The sequence below is a fragment of the Phascolarctos cinereus genome, unplaced genomic scaffold (assembly GCF_003287225.1).
Source record: "Phascolarctos cinereus isolate Bilbo 61053 unplaced genomic scaffold, phaCin_HiC Scaffold_1;HRSCAF=81, whole genome shotgun sequence".
Taxonomy (NCBI): Eukaryota; Metazoa; Chordata; class Mammalia; order Diprotodontia; family Phascolarctidae; genus Phascolarctos; species Phascolarctos cinereus.
Genome location: NW_027555514.1, coordinates 261,754,309 through 261,774,461, shown reverse-complemented (window position 1 = coordinate 261,774,461; position 20,153 = coordinate 261,754,309). Strand labels below are relative to the sequence as shown.

Sequence of the window (20,153 nt, the reverse complement as noted above, 5' to 3'; positions counted from 1 at the left end):
ATTATAGAAAGTTTGGATATTGCTGCAAATACTTTAGTATGTAAATACGTTAAATATGATTGTGGAATCATATTCTCTATTTTAAAGCCAAGAAGTATGAATTAGCTTGCATACATTCTTTTGTTACCTTTTATATAACTCCCACTCTTTCACACCAGCTAGGTGAGACAGTGGGTTGAGTGCCAGGCCTGGAGTTGAGAAGACCTAAGTTCAAATCCAGCCTCAGAAACATACTAGCTATGTGACCTTGGGCAAGTCATTTAACCACTGTTTGAGTTTTCCTCATCTGTAAAATGGGGATAATAATAGTATCTACCTACCTCCCAGGGTAGTTGTAAGGATCCAATGAGATTATAATTGTAAAGCGCTTAGCACGGTGCCTGGCACATAGTAGGTGCTATATGTTAGCTATAATTCTTATTATTAGTGGTAAAGTAGCATTACCTCGTACCTCCTCTTGTTCCTTTATCCATCTCACTCTTAACTGAACACATTTTTTGTTTTCATAGTGAATCTTCAGTCTTTTAACTTCCCCTAATCAATAGGTAACTTCAGTGCTGCCTTCACTTATGTGCTTTCTCAGCTCACATTTCTCTGTAATTGATTATAACTTAAAAAAGTCATGAAGCCACATTGATGAAGTCTGTGACAAATTCATGTTATTTAACTTCATCTTTATTGCTGCTCAACTAATTCTTTAATTTATTTCTTATTGATTCCCTTTTGTATCTAAAGGTGATTGACTGCCTAAGACCTTTTCCATTCTCCCTGAGTTCCCAAACCCTCCAGCCCTCCTTACTTCTTCAGCAGACAAACTTAACTTCTTCTTTAGTGAGAAGAGTCTATCAGGTATGAGTTCCCTCAACTTCCCTCCTGTACTCCTCAAGCCTCTTTAATTTTCTATTCTTTTCCCCTCTCCTGTCTTAGAGAAAGAGATGGCTTTCTTTTTTGCCTCCCCCTGTTATTTAGTCCATTGGGGACTTTGTAGTACCAATAATCTCTGTCCCTCTCTTGTATTTTCAGTATTTATCTCTTTGCTGATCCTTTCTTTCCTCCTTCAAAAGTGCTAAGGTAAACTCTTTCTTAAAAACACGCAACAACTCCCCTTCTGCCCTTGCTGCCCCTTTATCTGTCTCTGCTTTCTGTTACTTCCAGGCTTCCTGGAAGAGCAGTTTAAACTTACTTCCTCCACTTCGTCACTCCTCCTTCACTCCTTCATCCCTCATAATCCTTCTTATTTTTCTATTCCACTAAAGTTCTTCTTTAAGGCTGTCAGATTACCTAATCACCAGCTCCAGGGGTTTTTTCATAGTCCCTTGACCTATAGTTGACTTTCTTTTTCTTGATGGTCATAACTTTCCCTTGGTTTTGGGAGCTGCTTCACACTCTTCTACCTCTCCAGTTGTCTTCCCTGTTCTCTTCCATGGCTCCTCTTCTTATTCCTTTATTGTAGGCGTTCCCCAAGCCTCTTTTATTCACATCCATCCCCACAGATGTAGTTGTTCTTTCTGTATGGATCTATCTCCAGAGTAGGCCTCTCTTCTTAGTCTTAACCAAGCTTTTCATTTTCCTAACCAAACCTACTTTTCCTCCTGACTTCTTTAGTATTACTAGTACCATTATGTTTTCTAGGCACTTATACTTGAAATTTAGGAACATCTTCATTACCTTTCCTTCCTTTCTTTGTGTCCCATAGATGATCTGTCAAGTCCTATTGAGTTTACTTTCACAGTATTTTTTGCATTTGCCCCCTTCATTTCCATTACCACCACCTAAGTTTAGTCCCTTGTTACCTCACCCCTAGACAATTGTTAGAGTTTTCTAGCTGATTTTCCCCCTTCTGTCTCTTCTCTCCTTCAGTCCATCCTACCCACTCACACCACAGTAATCTCCCTTCTGTACAGTGCTGCTCAAGTTCTTCTGCTGTTCAAACATTGTGATGCCTTTCCATGGCTAGTTGAACAAAGTCTAAACTTCTGTTTAGAGTCTATCATTCAAGCCCCTCTCCACTGTGCTCTCTTCATGCTATTTGCTCTTGAACACATCTGCCTCCCTATATCCATTTTTCCCTATCTCCTGTCTCCCAACATTCATTATGCCTGGAGTGTATGCCTCTCCATGTCTGCCTTTTGAAAGTTTGCTTATCCTTCCTGGTTAAATACTGCTAACCCTACAAAGACTTCTCCAACCACCAATCCCAGCTAGAATTGATCTTTTCCACTGTACTTCATACATCATAAAGCCCTTTTTCTTTGTTTACGTTCTTTTCATCTTTCCTGGACTGTATTTAAAGCCTTACAGAGAAGAGATTGTTTCTTATTTGACCTTTTCTCTTGCTATAATTCTTTGCACACAGTAGTAGGTATTTCATTGAATTTAATTCCATCTAAAACAAGATTAGATAATCCTAGTATGTTAGAAATTGAATTGAGAATTTTTAGAAAAGCATTGTTTTGAGTGGAAATGTCAAAAATTAAGCCCATAAATGAAATAACATTTGGAAATGTCAGCAGTGTCAAGTTTCATGTAATTAGAAGAAATTTTCTTTTTCTATTTTAAATGTAACCAAAAGGAACATTTGTTTTGTGACCTGTTTTAAATTGATTTCTAGGCACCACTGCAGGCTTTTTTTCCCCCCTCCTTTTTGTTTTTCTGTATATTCTAATATTTGTATGGACTGAGAGCTATCTTCATCATAAAGGAGAGATTTATTTGGAATCTTTTCTTAATTAAAAAAAAATGCTTTTCTCCCTGTTCTGGTGATGTAGCTATTTGTACTTGTGCATGTATACTCTTTTTAAGGAAGATACTGAATTAACATTACTACCACTTAGAAGCAGATACAATGTTTTATGTATTAAGAATTCACTGGCATGAAGTCAAAATATAGTATAAACTGTTTATAGTATAAATGTGAACAGTGACAAAAGACAGAATAGACTTATAAAAATGTGTTTTCATCTAAGTTTTGAAATCTTATTTTTGAACTAGTCTTTAAAAGTCCTAGTACAAATGGTTCGTTAGAATTTTTTTCCCCTCTTCCAGTACTGTAGCTCCACTGATTATATTCAAGAAAGACAAAATTTTTTTTGATCAGTCTTTTTTCTTGAGGTTAATAGTTTTCAGACATTTCTTTCAAAACTTTGGCTAATGGGTGTAATCTTTTTATACTAGCTCGTCTAGTCCAGGATTTTTAGATTCAGGAGAGTTTTTCTTACTGTTAGCTCACATTTTCATCAGTGAACTATATGATGGAATAAATAGCATGTTTATTAACCTTATTATAGACTACTCTGACTGGGGCAGGGGAATAGTCAGCCTCTGTATAAAGAAATCAAATTAAAAATAACCTTGGGAAATTAGAAAAGAGGCTAAAACATAGATGGGAATGACAACTATAGAGTGTAGACAAGTACAAAGTGGTTGGTATGCTTCAGGAAGGCATAAAAGCTTTATGTGCAAATATTTCAAAATAAATGGAGTAACAAGCTGATGGTGGGTCAGAAATACAGGTCCAAATTTTTTAAATGAACAACCTTGTAATACATTAAAACAAGTATAGAATGCAGGAACTATGAGGTAATGCTGTCCTTCTTTATGATCATCACTGGTTAGTGTCTATTCTCTCCTGCTGGTATAATTTGGAGTCTTTATGTGGAGAACTTGGGAGTGAAGAACTGGAAAACAAGGTCAAAGAGTATCAATTCCAAAACACAATTTAACAGTAGTTTCCAAATACATGAAAATCTCTCATAGGAAGGTGATGGCCAGCTGATCTATCACGCCTCTGAGTACCATGTAGAAAGAAGACAGGGCTAAAAAGTGTAGCATGAGTGAGTCTGGTTCCATTTAAGGAATCCATGATGGTGAGTTACTGAGGAAGGTTATGTGATAGCCTATGGCTAAGTTGTCATTTGCCTGAGATGGTTTAAGCCAAGGGCTCATAATTCATGGGGTCCAAGAGTAGATTTCAGGAGGTCTGTGAACTTAGGTGGAAAAAAAATTACATCTTTATTTTCATTAATCTTTGGTTTTCTTTGTACTTACATGTATTTTATTTTATGCATTTAAAGACATTCTGAGAAGGGACCCAAAGGCTTCACTAGACTGCCAAAAGTCTGTATGGAGACAAAAAGGGTTAAAAACTCCTGGGTAAAGCATAGTCCAATTGAAGGTATTTCCTTAAAAAAAAATCTGTGTTAAAAAATTTTTTTTTAATCCAGAATAACATTTTCCATGCTTGGGCCCACAAGATTATTCCAAATCAGCTCTAGTTTCTGTTCTGTAGCAGAGGTCATTTTATTGGTCTCTCTTGGGGGACTAGTCTCTGCATCTTAATCATAAATCAATTTCTTGGACCACCCAGAATCCTAGCTGGCCAGTGATCTTTACAGATGATGAAATTCAGGTCCAGAGAGGGTAGAGCAACTTGCCTAGGGCACCAGGAGTAAGTTTAAAAGGGATGTTTTAAACTTGAGTCCTTTGACTTCAGAGGCAGTCCTCTTTTAAATTATTTAGAACATAAAACAGTTAATTGTTGAACTAGATTTTTTGTTTTGTTTTATTTTTTAATATTTTTATACACTTAAAAATCAAGTAGGAAAATAGCTTTTTTTGTAGTTCCTTTTCATCAGTGTGATGAAATTATAGTCCAAACTTAAATTTTTGTTTGAAAGAAATAGAATTTTAGAACACAAAGCTACATATAATCTGATATTTTCTCATATCACTCTCAGTGGAACAGGGTACAAATGAACCCCCAAATAAATCCAACTTCTTGTTCTACAGTTTTGTTGCTATTTTTCCAATTTGTAATTGTTAAGCCACTTTTTATGTGTTTCAGACAGAGCTTGAGAATAAACTAGAGCAGCAGATAACCCTGTCATCCCAGGACCTCGCAGCAGAGAGAGACAAGCTATCGGTGTTACAGCACACGTATGACAAGAGTCAGGAAGACCTCAAACAGCTTCAGTCTGACTTCTACGGGAAAGAGTCTGAGCTGCTAGCAACAAGACAGGATCTCAAGGTATGGCAAGCTCTGTGAGGTGAACTCAATAGGTGTTTGTTTGGTAAACAAGCGTTGATTTATGAAGCTCCAGACCCTGTGCCCAGCACAGAGAGTATGCGCTAGCACTCCCTGCCATCAAGGAGCTTACCTAATATGGAGCTATATAGTGAAACACAAAATAGATACAGTACTGATATAAGAAGTATATGTACGTAGGTGTGTGTGTGTGTGTGTGTGTGTGTGTGTGTGTGTGTGTGTGAGAGAGAGAGAGAGAGAGAGAGAGAGAGAGAGAGAGGGAGGAGGACTAACCTCGGGGGAGGTCAGGAAGGGCTTCCTGTAGGACGTGGTACTTGAACTGAGCTTTAAAGGAAGCTAGGGATTGCAGAAAGGAAGCTTGAAGAAGGAGCACATTTTGGACACGTACAAAGGCCCAGAGACAGATAATGGACCTTTGTGAATAAGGAAGACTGGGCTGACTAGTGGTTAGAATGTGGAGTTGAGTAACACATAAAGAAACCTGCAAAGATGGGCTGGAACTTGTTTTAAATGGCCAAGCGGTGTTTTATAGTTTATCCTAGAGGCAGCAGTGAGCCACTGGAGCCTTCTGAACTGGGGAGGGACATGGTCAGACTTGTACTTTAGGAACATCCGTTTGGCAGCTGGTGGAGGTTGAATTGGAGGGAGGAGAGACCTGAGAGAATTCTAGGAGACCTTTAGGAGGGCATCATAGTAATCCAGATGGAAGGTGGTGGAGCAGTTAACTAGGGTGCTGTCCTGTGATGGGAAAGGTGGGATGAATACGACAGATGTTATGGAAGGAGAATCTACAAAACTTGGCAGCTGATTCCACATAGGGGGAGAGTGTGGAAGAATAAAAAGTCAAGGATCAGTTCAAGGTTCTGAACCTGAGCGACTAAAAGAATAGTGGTACCTTTCACAAATAGGGAAATTTGGAAGAGAAGGTTATATTCAGAGCAAAGGTAATATTGATTTATATTTAAGTAGAAGAGCTTGGGTGCTTATATGAGAAGAAACCAGTGTTTAAATTTAAAAAATTTGTTTTGTAACTGTGCATATCAATTTGCTTAAAAATTTTGTGTCAGAAGCAAGAGGAGAAATAAAACAACTAAGTTGTAGGCAGCTCCCTCAAGACTCTTAGAATTTAGCATGGAAGAAAATACGAACACAAAAGTCAGTATAATACTGGAAGAATAGTCTTGTAATAGAAGTATATACAAATAAATCCTGTGTTGTATATAATTAGGGCTGATGATTAAATTTAGTCTTTAGGAAATATTCATTAGCAAATAAATTTATTAAGGCTACTCTTTGCAGTTCTGTTATGAAATGTGATCATTTGTTGATGTAAAAATATTTGCTAGCGATATTGAAAATCTCTGATAGAAGTCTGACATTCAAAATCTATAAGAATTGACATTGATTTTTTTTCTTTTTTTTTTTTGTTGAAGGGCCAATTCCCAGTTTACAGGTGGTCTTAAGATATGTACAATTTTCAGATTGCTTGGCAATTTAAGATAGGGCAGTTAGCACTAAAATAGTAATTGGAAATAGATACTACAGAAACATTTGATATGTATGGTAGCTGAGCACCTACCATTTGCCAAATACTAGGAATACAAAAATAATAAAATAGTCTTTTAGAGAACTCATACACCTATACTTATTTACAGAGAAATTAAAATAATTTCAGAGAGATAGTTGGTACTAGTAGCTGGGTCAAGAAAGGTCTTATGTAGGAGGTGGCATCTGAGCTGAACTTTGGGGAAATGAAAGGATTCTAAGAGGCAGAGGAGGGAGGGCATTCCTGGCATGGGGGACAATCAGTACAAAAGCATAGAAATAGAAAATAGGATGTTGTGTGTGAGGAGCAGCAGGAAGGCTGATTTAGCTGAACTCGTGATGTCAAATAAACCTGAAAGCTATATAGGTTAGCTAGTGAAATTATTGTACATTTTAGAATAATCAGATGAACCAATTTGGCTGCTATATTTTATGCCAGTAAATTTAATTTTAGTAGTCATCTACACCAAGATTATTGCCCTTAGATATTGTTTGATAAATGGATTATTGCAATACTATAATAAGAATCTAGACATTCTATGCCATTTTGACACTTTGGGTATTGTTGATAGGTGGATAACCACTTGCCTTAACCTCCCCATGCCTATGCAGATCCAGTTACTTTTGTCTATTGAAATGTAATCAGGCAGTTTTTATTTTTCATTATGTCAATTGGTGCCCTCTGTGTCCAGGGACTTAGAATTCTCTTCTCAAAAAAAAATTTATGATTTACAGATGTGAGAATTGTGTATAATGTACTGGCCTTTGACCTCTCGTTTTTTACTCCTGAGCCAAGTTTTCCAACATATTTTTCATTGCTTTCTCTATGCTCACCTTTACATTGAAATTACTGAGAGAATTAATTGATTTAATTTGGATGCTCTTGACATGTTCTTTTTAGAATTCCTCTACCTCTTCCTCTGCAACAAATGTTAGTCCATAATATTCACACAGATATTCTCGAAAAGTGCTATCGTGAAACCTTCAAAATGAACTGACAGAATGTCCCATGAAATGTTTCTTGTTATCCTTGGACAATTTAAAAATCAACTTCAATATGTCCTAGGCTCATAGCTCCAGAGCTGGAATGAGCCTGAAAAGCCAGTCTAGCTTCTTTATTTTACGTCTGTTGAATCCGATGCCTTAGGGAGGTTCAGTGACTTGTCCAAGGTCACACAGGTAGTAAGGCTCAGTATTTGAACCTAGATCCTTGAGCTCCAGAGCCAGTGTTCTTTTCCCACATTGTTTCTGCTATAATATTTACTTTGCCAAGAATAATCTGTGAGCTGTCCTTCTATTTAGCAGCAACTTTTATCTTCTGATTTTGTTTATGTGGTGAATGTCAGGATTGCTCTGATTCAGTTCTTTGAGTAACACATTTGCCCACTGATCCATGGATAATCCCTGACATTGAAAGTACTGATGACTAAAGTAATGTTTGTAGCTAACCTGAAAAGTGTGATTCTTAGCCCCCTCCATTCCCCTTTCCTACACTTTGCCACCATCCATGCACACTTGGAAGGGGCTATACACAGTGCTGAGGGCCATTTTGTATTTGTTTTCTTTTGTCTCATGATTTGCCATGGCCAAATAATCCATCACTGAGTGGCAGCCTGTGAGTGGTGAGCTTCTGTAACCCTGGCTGTGACTGTCCTTGGACGTATGTTGCCAGGACTATATTCGCATCATTGCCAGTTTGGAAGAACCTGCTTGAGCTCATATTTTGTTGGCATAGCTTTGAAAAATATGATGAGGCACTGGAGACGGGTTTAGTGAGTTACTTCAAAAAAAGCCTATTACAAGTTATATTGGACTAAAACAGTAATAACAGACCAGAAATGCTGTAGTTTGAAAAAAGATCAGAGATGGAACTTACTGATGCACATGCTTCATCTGATAAGGAGCACTATATGTATATAGGATACCAGGCAGGAAAAATAAACCTTGACTAAAGTCCTTTCCTCATGCCTTATTGTGGCATAAAGGGGGCTCTGATTTCTGGAAGGCTCTGGCAGGTCCTACCAACCTAGGAGTGTTTCGAGTATGGGTTAGTGATGGCCTGTGTGTCTCATCTTAGGGCCCACCTAGCTCAGTGGAGAAAGGCTCACCCCTGGGTTACTTAAACACCATTTTCACAAAGTCTAAAGGGCTTGTCTTCTTTGTTGATGAAGGGTGACCACCTTAATGAAATTATGGATCCTTTACAGATATCAGATTTGATCCTCACAACAACCCCAGGAGATAGGCAATATTATTATAATACCTATTTTGCAGATGAGGAAACTGAGATAAACAGATTAAGTGACTTGCCCAGGATTCGTACAAGTAGGTGTGGGAGGCTGGATTTGAACTTGGGTCTTTCTGACTCCAGGCTTGGTACTCTATCTCTCCACTGTGATACCTAGCTGTCATTTTGCATGACCTAGTTGGTCATTCTACGGAATATTTAGAACTCTGCATGTAATTTGATAGCATTTCAGAAGGTATTACTTCTAGATACTTGTCACAGGACAAGGAGATTCCCATTATGACTGTATATTTAGGATGGGTATCCTATGATTTAAGTCCAGATGTCTGAGCTCTAAAGTACTTTTTTTTCAAATGGCTTTTTATAAATGGTTTGTTAATTGTTATAATGTGCTTGTCAAACTGGGGATGATGCATCTCATTCGAATTACCTCTTCAGTGTCATCAAAGTCATGGGCACAACTGGAACTAAGACTTTATCTCTTAGTGTATTGCTATGATAACAATTAGAACTATGTGTGTGAGTGCATTATGTAAGCGAATAGTAATGGTAGCTATCATTTCTGTAGTTCGTTAAGGTTTGCAAAGTGCTCTGCACCCCCCAGCAACCCTTTGAGGTGGGTGCTATTATCATCCCTGTTGTACAAATGAGGAAAGTGAGGCCGAAAGAGATGAAATGACTTGCCTAGGGATCATTCAGCTAGTGGAGGCAGCTAGGTGGCTCAGTGGATAGAGTGCTGGGCCTGGAGTCAGGAAGACCTGAGTTCAAATCTAGCCTGAGACATCTACTAGCAGTGTGTGTACCTGGGCAAGTCACTTAACTTCTGTTTCCCCTAATCCACCAGAAGGAAATGGCAATCCACTCTAGTATCTTTGCCAGGAAAGCCCCATGGACGCTATGGGCCACGGGGTCACAAAGAGTCAGACACGTCGGACCACCATCATTCAGCTAGTAAATGTCAGAGTTAAGATTCATATTCAAATCTGGCTCCCAGTTCAGCCCACTGTCCACTGTTTTACATGTGAATGACATTTATAAAAAACAACTTAGGTTGTAAAGTGGCTGGAATGCTTTTTGAGAAGGTATAAAGTAGATAATTCCTGCTTTTTTTTTTGCATGCTTTTGTCAAGAAAAAAAATGGTGTAGTAGGACATTAGGATGGAGCCTGATGAGAAATAGGCCAGCCAAAGTAAGGTTATGCCATTGCACAGAAAGTCACCCACGGCCATCATGGTTTCTTTCTGTTTCAGTGAAATGAGCAGATCTCACAATCTTTGTTGGTTGGATTGATTGGACCTACATGATCTCTCCAGTAGGAATAGAAAGGGTCGGAATTAAACTGTGCTGTTAGCACCACCTGCTGGAATATCAATGAAGTATCACTTTTACTTGACTATTAAATGGACTGTCTATTCGAAAAAATAGAAATGAGATTTAACCATAAACACTATGCTTTGGATTATTTATGTGATCAGGTTCAAAGAAAGGTAGCTATTGGAGTTTAAAATAAATTCTGAGAATCTGAGTATCATCCCCGTTCAGTCTCCTACCATCTGACATTAAACAAGTTTACTTTTTTAAAGAGGGGAAAAAACCCTCTTATAAAGGTTTACTTTAAAATATTGTGTTAACATGTGTAACCTATATTGAATTGCTTGCCCTCTCAATGAGGGGAAGTGGGGAGAGAGTTTTGGAACTCAAAGGTTTAAAAAGGAATGTTAAAAATTGTTTTTACAATTAACTGGAGAAAAATAAAATAGTAAATAATAAAATAAAATACTGTGTTAAAATACATTTTTTCTTTCTGTAAAAATGTATAATTTGATGATGGTGATTTTTTTTGAGGGAAGTTACTGGAAGAAAACAGACTAAACAAGTAATTTTTAAATGAACACAGTAAATCCCAAATTTAACCCAGAGATCATATGGATTTGCATTAGTTGTCCTATCTTGCAATATTTCTTGGGATTCCTCATTCACTCATCATTTTTTATGGCATCATTCCTTCAGCAAACATTTCATAAAGCACCCTCTGTGCTGGGAATGCAAGGCATGAACAGATCGGTCTCTGCCCTTAGTGACATTTTGTTACAGTCATATAAATCAGTTTCCTCAACGATAAGATGAGGGGGTTGGGCCAGATGGCCTCATAGGTCCCTGCCAGCTCAAGAGCTATGATTCTGTCACAACAATTTATTTCACCATTTCTCAGGCATGGGCACCTGCATTATTTCTGGGTTTTTTCTACCAGAAAAAATTTGTTTTATAAATTTTTCGTCATAAATTATAAATATTTTGTTACATGTGGGATCAGTCTTGCTGCCTTTAACTTCCTTGGTATATATTCCCAGCCGTGGAATCTTTGGGTCAAAGAGTAGGAATAGTCAAGTCACTTCTTACATAATTCCACAGTTTTTTTTCACAGCATAGTTGAACCAAATCAGCTGTATAAACTGTATGCCTGTCTTTCTGTAGCCTCTTCAACTTTGACCATTTTCACCTCATTATCTATGCTAATGTCTGAATGTTTACAAGAAATTTCACTTGTTTTGATGTGTATTTCTCATATTAGTGATTTGAGTAGTGTTTCATATGATTGTTGATATTTTATAATTCTGCTTTTGAAAATTATTTGTGCATGTACTTTGACCCACTCACCTTTTGGGAAATGGCTCTTGGTCTTGTGTATAGATGTTCACTATATGTCTAAGTATGGCTTCTTAATGTGGGCCCTTTGAGCATTTCATAACAGACCATTAGGTAGCTATGATTTCATACTCCTTATGCCAATACAGTTCTCAGCTAGAGGAGGAGGCTGCTTAGTGCTAGGGCCAGATCTCTATGGCAAGGAGAGCCAGCTAGCACTAAGATCCTTAGCCAAGCATTGAAAAGAAGAATCTTTTCCCGTCCTCTCCCTTCATCTTTTACCCACTTGCTTTTTCTTCTTTTTTCCTCCTTTGTATCCCTGTATTGACTTATATGTAATAAAATCACTTGCAAAAGGACCCTCCTTCTTTTGTTGAAGGTTCTGTCATTTTAGAGTTTATTCTAAATCCTCCAGCATTAGTCTTAACCTTACAATTTAGCTCCTAAACTAATTGCTATCTTATGGTTGCTATTTCCTATGCTTTAAAAAAAAAACCCTTTTGTCCTTCCAACATGATTTTAGATTCCTTGAGAGCAAGGATTAAGTCAAATATTTCCTGCTGAATATAGTGTTAGGAAGGACTCAATAAACTCTTGCTCATTGATTTCATATATTTCAAAATGACATCTTTTACTCGTAAAAATTTAAAAACCTAACATTGCAGGGCTTATTTTTGTTTTTATTTAAGCAAGACAACCTAATTGAGAATTCTTTCTCTTGTTTTGATTAAAGTGTGGTCGGAAGTGTTTGTGTTTTTCATAGTGTTTATTAACAAGTACTTATAAATCTCTTTTCCTAGTCTGTAGAAGAAAAGCTGTCTCTGGCTCAGGAGGACTTGATTTCAAACCGAAACCAACTTGGAAACCAGAGTAAAATGATTCAAGAACTTAAGACTGCCAAGGCCTCTTTGGAGCAAGATGTGTCCAAAAAAGAGCAGCAGTTGCAAGAGCAGGGCAAAACACTGCAATCTATGCAAAAAGACAAGGTAACTTTTCTCCCTTTCTGTCCTTAACCTGGTGCTTTGATGTTCTAAGGGACCCTCAAGATTTTCAGTTTCACTCAATAAGAAGTGTTCTTCATCTAGCATCCTGTGTGTGAACAGTTTCAGCTATGGGAAGCTCACTACTTTTATTTTTGTCATTTTTGTATTATTCAGACTTTTCATTCTTCCCTATGTTAAGTCCAAATCTGCCTCCCTATAACTTCCATCTATCAGTCTTCTGGAATTTATAGGATACTTTATCGTTTGTCCATTCTAAATCCCTCCCAATATTTGAAGAGCTCTCATATGTATCAATTCTTTCTCTTCTCTTCTCCAGGCTAAAAATATCTAATGTTTTTAGCCAGCCCTCATATGACTTGGTCTCTAGCCCCTTGGTTGCATATTCAGGATGAAAAAGAGTCTGGAAACCATTCTGAACGATATTAAAAATCTTCCTCAGCTAAAATTTAGCATTTCCTAGTAGGGAGTGCTATTGCATACATTTCAATAAGATAAAATACATAGTGTGTTATCAGGCTATGAATGTGAAAATATCAGCTTTTCTTTTAGTGGCTTAGAAAATGTAAACCACATTTATGTTTAGTTTTTTTTTCTTGGCAGAGAAGTATATACTCTTCACACAAAATGAGAAGAAACTTGTCATTTTTGGTTTAATACCCAAAATAACTGACCTATCATCAAATTATAGAGCTTATCTGAGGTGTAAAAAGGGGGAGAGACTTGGTATAATTAATGTTCAATTTGGAAAGGTATTTTGATAGGAAGTTCAGGCAGCATTTTGTAATCAGCCCTTTATGTTTTATTGACATAATTTTGAAAACTATATCATGTTTCAGTTACATTTAAGTTAAATAAATTTGTGAATAAGAAAAATATAGCTTTATATTTTGCTTCTGAATTAACTACTTTACAATTAAATTTTTTCCCCTAGTCACTGAAAGAAAAAGAACTAGCTAATGAGAAGTCCAGACTGATGGAACTACAAGAAGTTAAGGGTAGGCAGGAAAAAGAGATTTCTAAATTGAGTGAAGAACTTGGGTCCTGCAAGCAAGAAAGCCTGAAGGTGAGTTGGAATGTCTGTTTTCTGACTTGGCATGTATTTGTGGATAAATACCATGCTTGCCAGACTACCTTGTCAGTGTTTCATATCTAAATACTGGTTTCTTTGAAATTAAAAGTTAAATGGGAAAACATATGAATTAAGATTTTTTTTTAAAAGACAAGGAATATTATTAGATTTTCCAAGATTAAGGACATTAAAAAAGCATTGTCTCTGGAGTTGGAAGATATGGGGTCAAATCCTGCTTATTGCCTGTGTGGCCTAGACAAGTCATTCCTCCTCACTTTGATTTGACTCGATGTCCTCTCAGGTCCCTTCTAGTTCTAAGTCTGTGTGATCCTTTGAACCTATGAAATAATCCCTGTTAGGACATATTGACTATATCTGACTTTCATTTATGACCACTTGAGTAAAAACAAGGCAACCTAAAAGTTTTGATTTTGTTGAGATTTGATGAAGGAATTTCATTTATAATCATCTAAAGGAAGAGATGAGAGACTTGTGAAGTTGGCTTCTAATAACTGAAAAGTATACTTTTAGAGGCCAGATGCTTGACTTTTTAAAAAAGACTGACCTTTTTTCATTCCATACAACAGAAAATTGGAAATATCTTGCCTTAAGGATAGTAGCTTTGGGTCACTATCTTGTATTTGTCTACTAAGTTTTGTAACTTAGAAAAATATTATTTCCTTTGATAAAGGGCTGTGGGAGAGGGATGAGAATAGGGTGAATTTAAAAGTGTGGAGAACAAAGGAATGTAACCTCCTTAAATAATTGAAACAAAATGATAAGTTGTTATTATTATCATTATCGTTAGATGATTAATTACAGGTAATTTGTAGATGTATTTTGAAAATTTTAGTTCTGTGTTATGTTTCTCTAATAGGAAATAACAAATCTAAAGGATGCCAAACAGTTATTGATTCAGCAGAAACTAGACCTTCAGGGCAAATTAGATGCCCTGGAGTCAGCCCTTGAACAGGAAAAGAAAAACCAACAAGTAGTAAAAGACCAGTTGAAGAAGACTGAAGATGATCTGAAGAAAGAATTTGCTGAGAAGGAAGCCAAATTGGTTAGTAAGTTTCTTTCCCACCAGTCCTTTTTTATACCACCACATAAAATACATAGATCTGCTCATATCACTCCTCTGCTCAAAAATCCCCAGTGGCTCCCTATTACCTCATAAGTAAAGTTCACAGACTTTAGTCTGAAGTAAAGGTCCTCCATAATCTGGTGCAGCTTTACCTGTCTAACCTTAGCTCATATCACGTACATCCATACATACCTTATATCATATATGCCATCCTAATGGGGCTACTCTTCAGCTCCTAAATATACCTTTCAGTCTTCTGCCTTCTTGCCATTATGTTGTCTCTTCTTCCCAGAATGTCTTCCTTCCCTAAAATGACACCTTTTCCGTGAAGCTTTCTCTGGACTCGTACTAGTAACAGCCTTATTCTTTGAGCCTCATAGTACTTTTGCAAGTTTTTATTGTATTTATTATACATCATTTTGTATTATGGTTATGTGTTTGTGTCTTGTTCATCTTTTAGGCTAATTTTTATTCAGAAAAAATCTAATGAAAAAATGGCATTTGGAAATAGCTATACTAACGTAACCAATTTCAGGATTTTTTTTTTTAATAAAAATGGGAAAAGCAAATCCTATGCCTATATGCTTTCCTGGCATGGAGGTTGCCCTTGGCTATGCTAAAGGTGATGCCATCAGAGCACAAATTCTGTCATCATCTGTCAAACTCAAAAGGTTTCTAATAACTGCCTAATGTTAGACTGTGTCTGTTTGCTGTACCAGATGAGTCCCTTCCAGAGAAGCTCATCTTGACAAGTTTAGCCACCAGACAATGAATTGTTCTGGCCATTGTGCATGACCATGAAATGATCTGATCCAAATGCGTGCTTCAGGCCATCATTTTTTTGGTCATGTCTGACTCTTTGTGATCCCTTTTGAGATTTTCTTGGCAGAGATACTGGAGTGGTTTGCTATTTGCTTTTTCACTCATTTTATGGATGAGGAACTGAGGCAAACAGGATTAAGTGACTTGCCCAGGGCCACACAGCTAGGAAGTGTCTGAGGCCAGACTTGAATTCAGGAAGAGGAGTTTTCTTGACTCAAGGCCCTGCCCTCTACTGTGCCATGTAGTCACAGGTGTATGCTAGCTTCCCATCATCCGCTGGGCTCTGAAGGTGGAAAAAGGGAAAAGGATACTAAGAGTCACAGTTCTTAGAGGGCATGCAGGGAGTCATTGAACTGTTTTTGCTCTTAACCTGTGATCTGTATCCAGGTTTCTCTAATAGTTGAGATGCTAATAGAGAAACTGAAGCTGATCCACCGTGATGGTCTCCCTGTAGCTAAACCAGAAGACAAAAGGCTCTCCTCACAAGGTTGAATAAAGGCTTGGCATTTGTTTCACCATTACCCTAAGGCAACAAGAAAGAGGAGTCATCTCGTGTTGCACTATTCACAATGTGCAAAACAAGCTATGAAGGAGATGATTGATTGCTTACTGTGCTGCAGTAACCTGTATAGAACATGACAAGATCTTCTACGCTGTCAGCATCCATGCATCTTAATATTGAATAATGTCAGTGTGACAGTGGTCATGGATGAGAAGGATGAAGTTGGAAAATACAGCTTAGAATCCAGGAAGGACAAAGGACAAAAATCTTGTTGACAGGTTGAAGGGTGCTGGATACAGGAAGCACCACATGATTTCATAGAAATAGGGTATATCTTAACAGAAGGAATAACTCTTTAAAGAAATTGCAGTCATTTCAGAATAAACTATTTCTCGGCTGTCAGATCATTATCTGGTTAGAGCATAGTTCAACATAAAAGCCAAATTACAGGAAAAGGTAAAGATGAAGACATTGTACATAATACTATTCATGCAGCTCTAACCTGAACTATTTATAAACTTCATAAAAAGGAAAGTGGATCCTAGAAAATAGAAATAATGCAAACCAGTTAGCACAAAGAACAAATAGCAGTCTCTAGGTATCACCTCTCTTAGCAGAGAGTTAATCGTTTTACCAAGTGGACAGACAAGGCAGCCAAAGGCAACACTGATTTGGAATACATTTGCATATGTTATAGAGAAGTATGAAGAAGACTATAAATAGTATCTCCTCATAAAATAGCAAGAAAAAATTTATTTTGAGAAAATGAGTCTTCATAGAGATTGGTACAAGATGTAGCTATGCTAGATCATTTGTAGATGAGACTGGAAAGAGGGCAACAATAATAGCTAATAATAATAGCTAACATTTATGTAGTGCTTACCATGTGCCAGGCACCATGCTAAGTGCTTTACAGTTCATAGCAATGGCACTTAAGATGAGGTTGGAACAGAGACATAGTCTGGCCTGAAGACAGGTGCTGTGGATATTTCAATTTTAAAGGGATTTTTAAGTTATCTCAAAGAATGAAAGGTTCCAGAAGATTGAAAAAAAATACAGATTTTACTTTTCCCCAAAAAAGGTAACCAAGAAGAAAATGGTATGAAGTTATCTAAGTTAGGAAATTCTGTAAGTTGAATGGAAGTGCAGATGACACAAAGTTGGGGAAGAGCTAACACACTGAATGGCAGTTCTAGGATCCCCAAATCTCTTAAGACTTAAAACCATGAAGATTGCATTTGTCCATATTAAATTTAAAGCCCTATGCTTGGGATCAAAAAAGCCAGTTGCACAGATCGATATGAGGAATGTATAACAACATAACAGTTCATGTAAGAAAGACTTGGAGGTTTTAGTAAAGGGTAAACTCAGTGTAGGTCAAGAAATAGCTCAAACAACTGACATGCTCTTAGTCTGACTTAGCAGAAGCCTAGTACCCAGAGTCAGGGAGGCGATTGCCTGCCTATTCTGTACCCTAACCCACCTTGTCTTGGCTGTCAGTTTCCGTTTAGGTACTGCATTTTAGGGAGGACATTGGCAGACTGGAGTGCACAAATGGGGGGTGGTGAGATGGCTCAGTTGGTGAAGGAGTTGGGAACCAGGCCACTTAGAAGCATCTGCTGAAGCAACTAAGTATGTTTAGCTTCTAGAAGAGAATTCAGGGTCATGAAGAGTTGGACATTACTTAAAATGACAACAGCAATAAAAGCATGAGTTAATAACAGACATGCTTTCTCAAATGATTTTTTCTATAACAGATAAAATCTTGTCCTCATATTTCTTGCTGAAATGATTAAGAATATATAATTCTGCTGTCTGATATTTTTTAATGAAGCAGTTGACCCAGTACGATAAGATACAGCTTTGAAGGCCTTCCTTAATAAGTCCTAAACATATGTTATAATTATATAACATTCTCATAGATACAGTTATGAAAACAATTTTGTTCAGTGATACATGGAATAATTGAACCCAAGGTAGGTGTGAATTCTGATTACCAAGCATATGGAAGGTAGCCAGAACAGTGTTCAAACAAAGGACAAATTCCAAGTGATGGTGAACTTCTCCAATATTCATGGCTGCCGTTCTTCCAGGTTTGTAAACTTAAAATAGTCCTCAGCACTTTGCTTTTAGCTCACATTTCATCCTCACGACATCTTGCTTCCCTTCCTATTTGCCCACATGGCCACCATCCTAGATTCATGCCAACAAAAATAAGAGAAAAAAATGGACATTCTCAGTGTTATATTTGTACCTCTGAAGTATTAAAAGAACTAAAAGAAGGCCTTCCAGTGGTTAATTGATGGAAGAATTATAGAAGACATAGGCAAGAATTACATGCACAAGATTGGAAGGCATAAATGGTATTGTAATCTGAATTGGTGGAGGGACTATCCATGTTGGTGAAGCACAGATTATAGGACATTAGCATCAGTTCTAATTTAGAAAATATATGCTTGTATTTTAAACAAGTCACTGCAAGGTGCAAAAAGTTAACAAAAACACATTTGTAGAAAAGAAAAATAGTGGCAAATATATTGTCATGTTACATTTATTTAGCAAAATAAACATAAGGTATAATTGGATTTCATGTTAGAATTATGGTGACCAAAAGCCACAATACTTTTCCTTCTGTTGTGTACTCTGTAATATCATATATTATGTAATAAATACTACATACCCTGCTTTTCTGTGCTTCTATCTGTTTTCTTTTGTTCTCGGCTTTGCACTTTTTATTTTTTTCCCTCCCTCTCCCCACCCCATCCTAGAGAAGGCTACCATTAGACACAAATGGGTATGTGTGGGTGTGTGTGCACATTTGTGTGTGTGGGCATGTAAAACTATACTATACATACTTCCCTATCAGTTCTTTCTCTGGATGTGGGTAGCATCTTCCTTCATAGATCCTTTGTAGTCGATTTGACTAAGTCATTCACAGTTGTTCTTAGAGCAGTATTGCTTTACTGTGTACAATGTTCTCTTTGTTCTGCTCATTTCTCTCTTCATTATCCTTTTTCAAAAAGAACCCAAAGACCATTTTAAAATCTGACATGAACTTGAAAATCATAAGCTAACTGTTATTTTAAAGTCGTAGACTTGGAGCCAATTTAGCTTAAGTAGATGGTTATTGTCTCTCTTGTTATAAGCCAAGTGTTATTTATCCCACTTTTCCCTACATAAAAATAATTCTGTGTGGGTCCTAAAATTTGAAATTTGATAAGGAGGGTACTCAAACTCATATCTGACTGCAGTTGTAATATGAAAGAGTGTATATGTGTGTGTATACATATATATTTGTTTTCCTCTTTTTCAGCACGCAGAAATAAAAGAAAAGGAAGAGAAAATTAGGAAGCATGAAGAGAACGAGACAAGGCTCACCATGCAAATAACAGCTTTGAATGAGAATTTGGGCACGGTAAAGAAAGAATGGCAGGCCAGCCAGCGGAGAGTTAGTGAGCTAGAGAAACAGATAGATGACCTACGGGGCGAAATTGCAGTATTGGAAGCAACTATTCAGAATAATCAAGATGAAAGGAGAGCACTGTTGGAAAGGTGATTAAATTATCCTATTTGGGGAAAATGTACTTTATGATTGATTAAAATGAATATGCTGTCATCTTCTAATCACATATTATGTAGGGGGAAAAAAACAAAAACAAGCCCCTACTGATAATAAATCACCATTTAAAACTGAAAATAACTTGGAGTAAATAATGAATGTTTAATTTCAATGATTTTTTAGTTACTTCAGGAGTCCCTTTTCTATTTCATGGGCTCTTTTAAAGTCTTTGTAACTATCTAATTATATCTTCATTATCCATCTTCAGGTGTCTCAAAAGTGAGGGCGAAATAGAGAAGCTTCAAGCCAAAGTACTAGAATTGCAGAGAAAACTGGACAATACAACTGCAGCAGTGCAGGAATTAGGCAGAGAAAATCAGTCTTTACAGGTAAGTCGTGGGGTGGGAAGTCATGCTGAGTGGGCCATTCCTTCTGATTTCACAGAGAGTGCCATTTTCTGAAGGAGACTGGTTACTTTGGCTGCTGTTTGAAAATTCATTCAACACATTGAACATCCTGTGTTAAGTGTGGTGAGAGATTCAGAAAAGACACTTTGAAAAATAGGGGATTCGGAAAGATAATGCTGCCTTCCCTCAAGGTTTAGGTGGTTTAGGTGGATAGATAAGACAG

At 37.1% G+C, this 20,153-nt stretch overlaps 1 protein-coding gene across 1 annotated transcript in view; it reads left to right on the top strand.

The window, feature by feature from the left end:
* EEA1 (early endosome antigen 1) overlaps window positions 1-20,153 on the top strand; it is a 121,305-nt gene that overhangs the window by 93,960 nt on the left and 7,192 nt on the right. Inside the window, 6 exon segments of the mRNA XM_021006418.2 lie at window positions 4,844-5,026; window positions 12,284-12,469; window positions 13,419-13,550; window positions 14,434-14,619; window positions 19,278-19,516; window positions 19,792-19,912. Coding sequence (XP_020862077.1) covers window positions 4,844-5,026; window positions 12,284-12,469; window positions 13,419-13,550; window positions 14,434-14,619; window positions 19,278-19,516; window positions 19,792-19,912 — 1,047 coding nt within the window.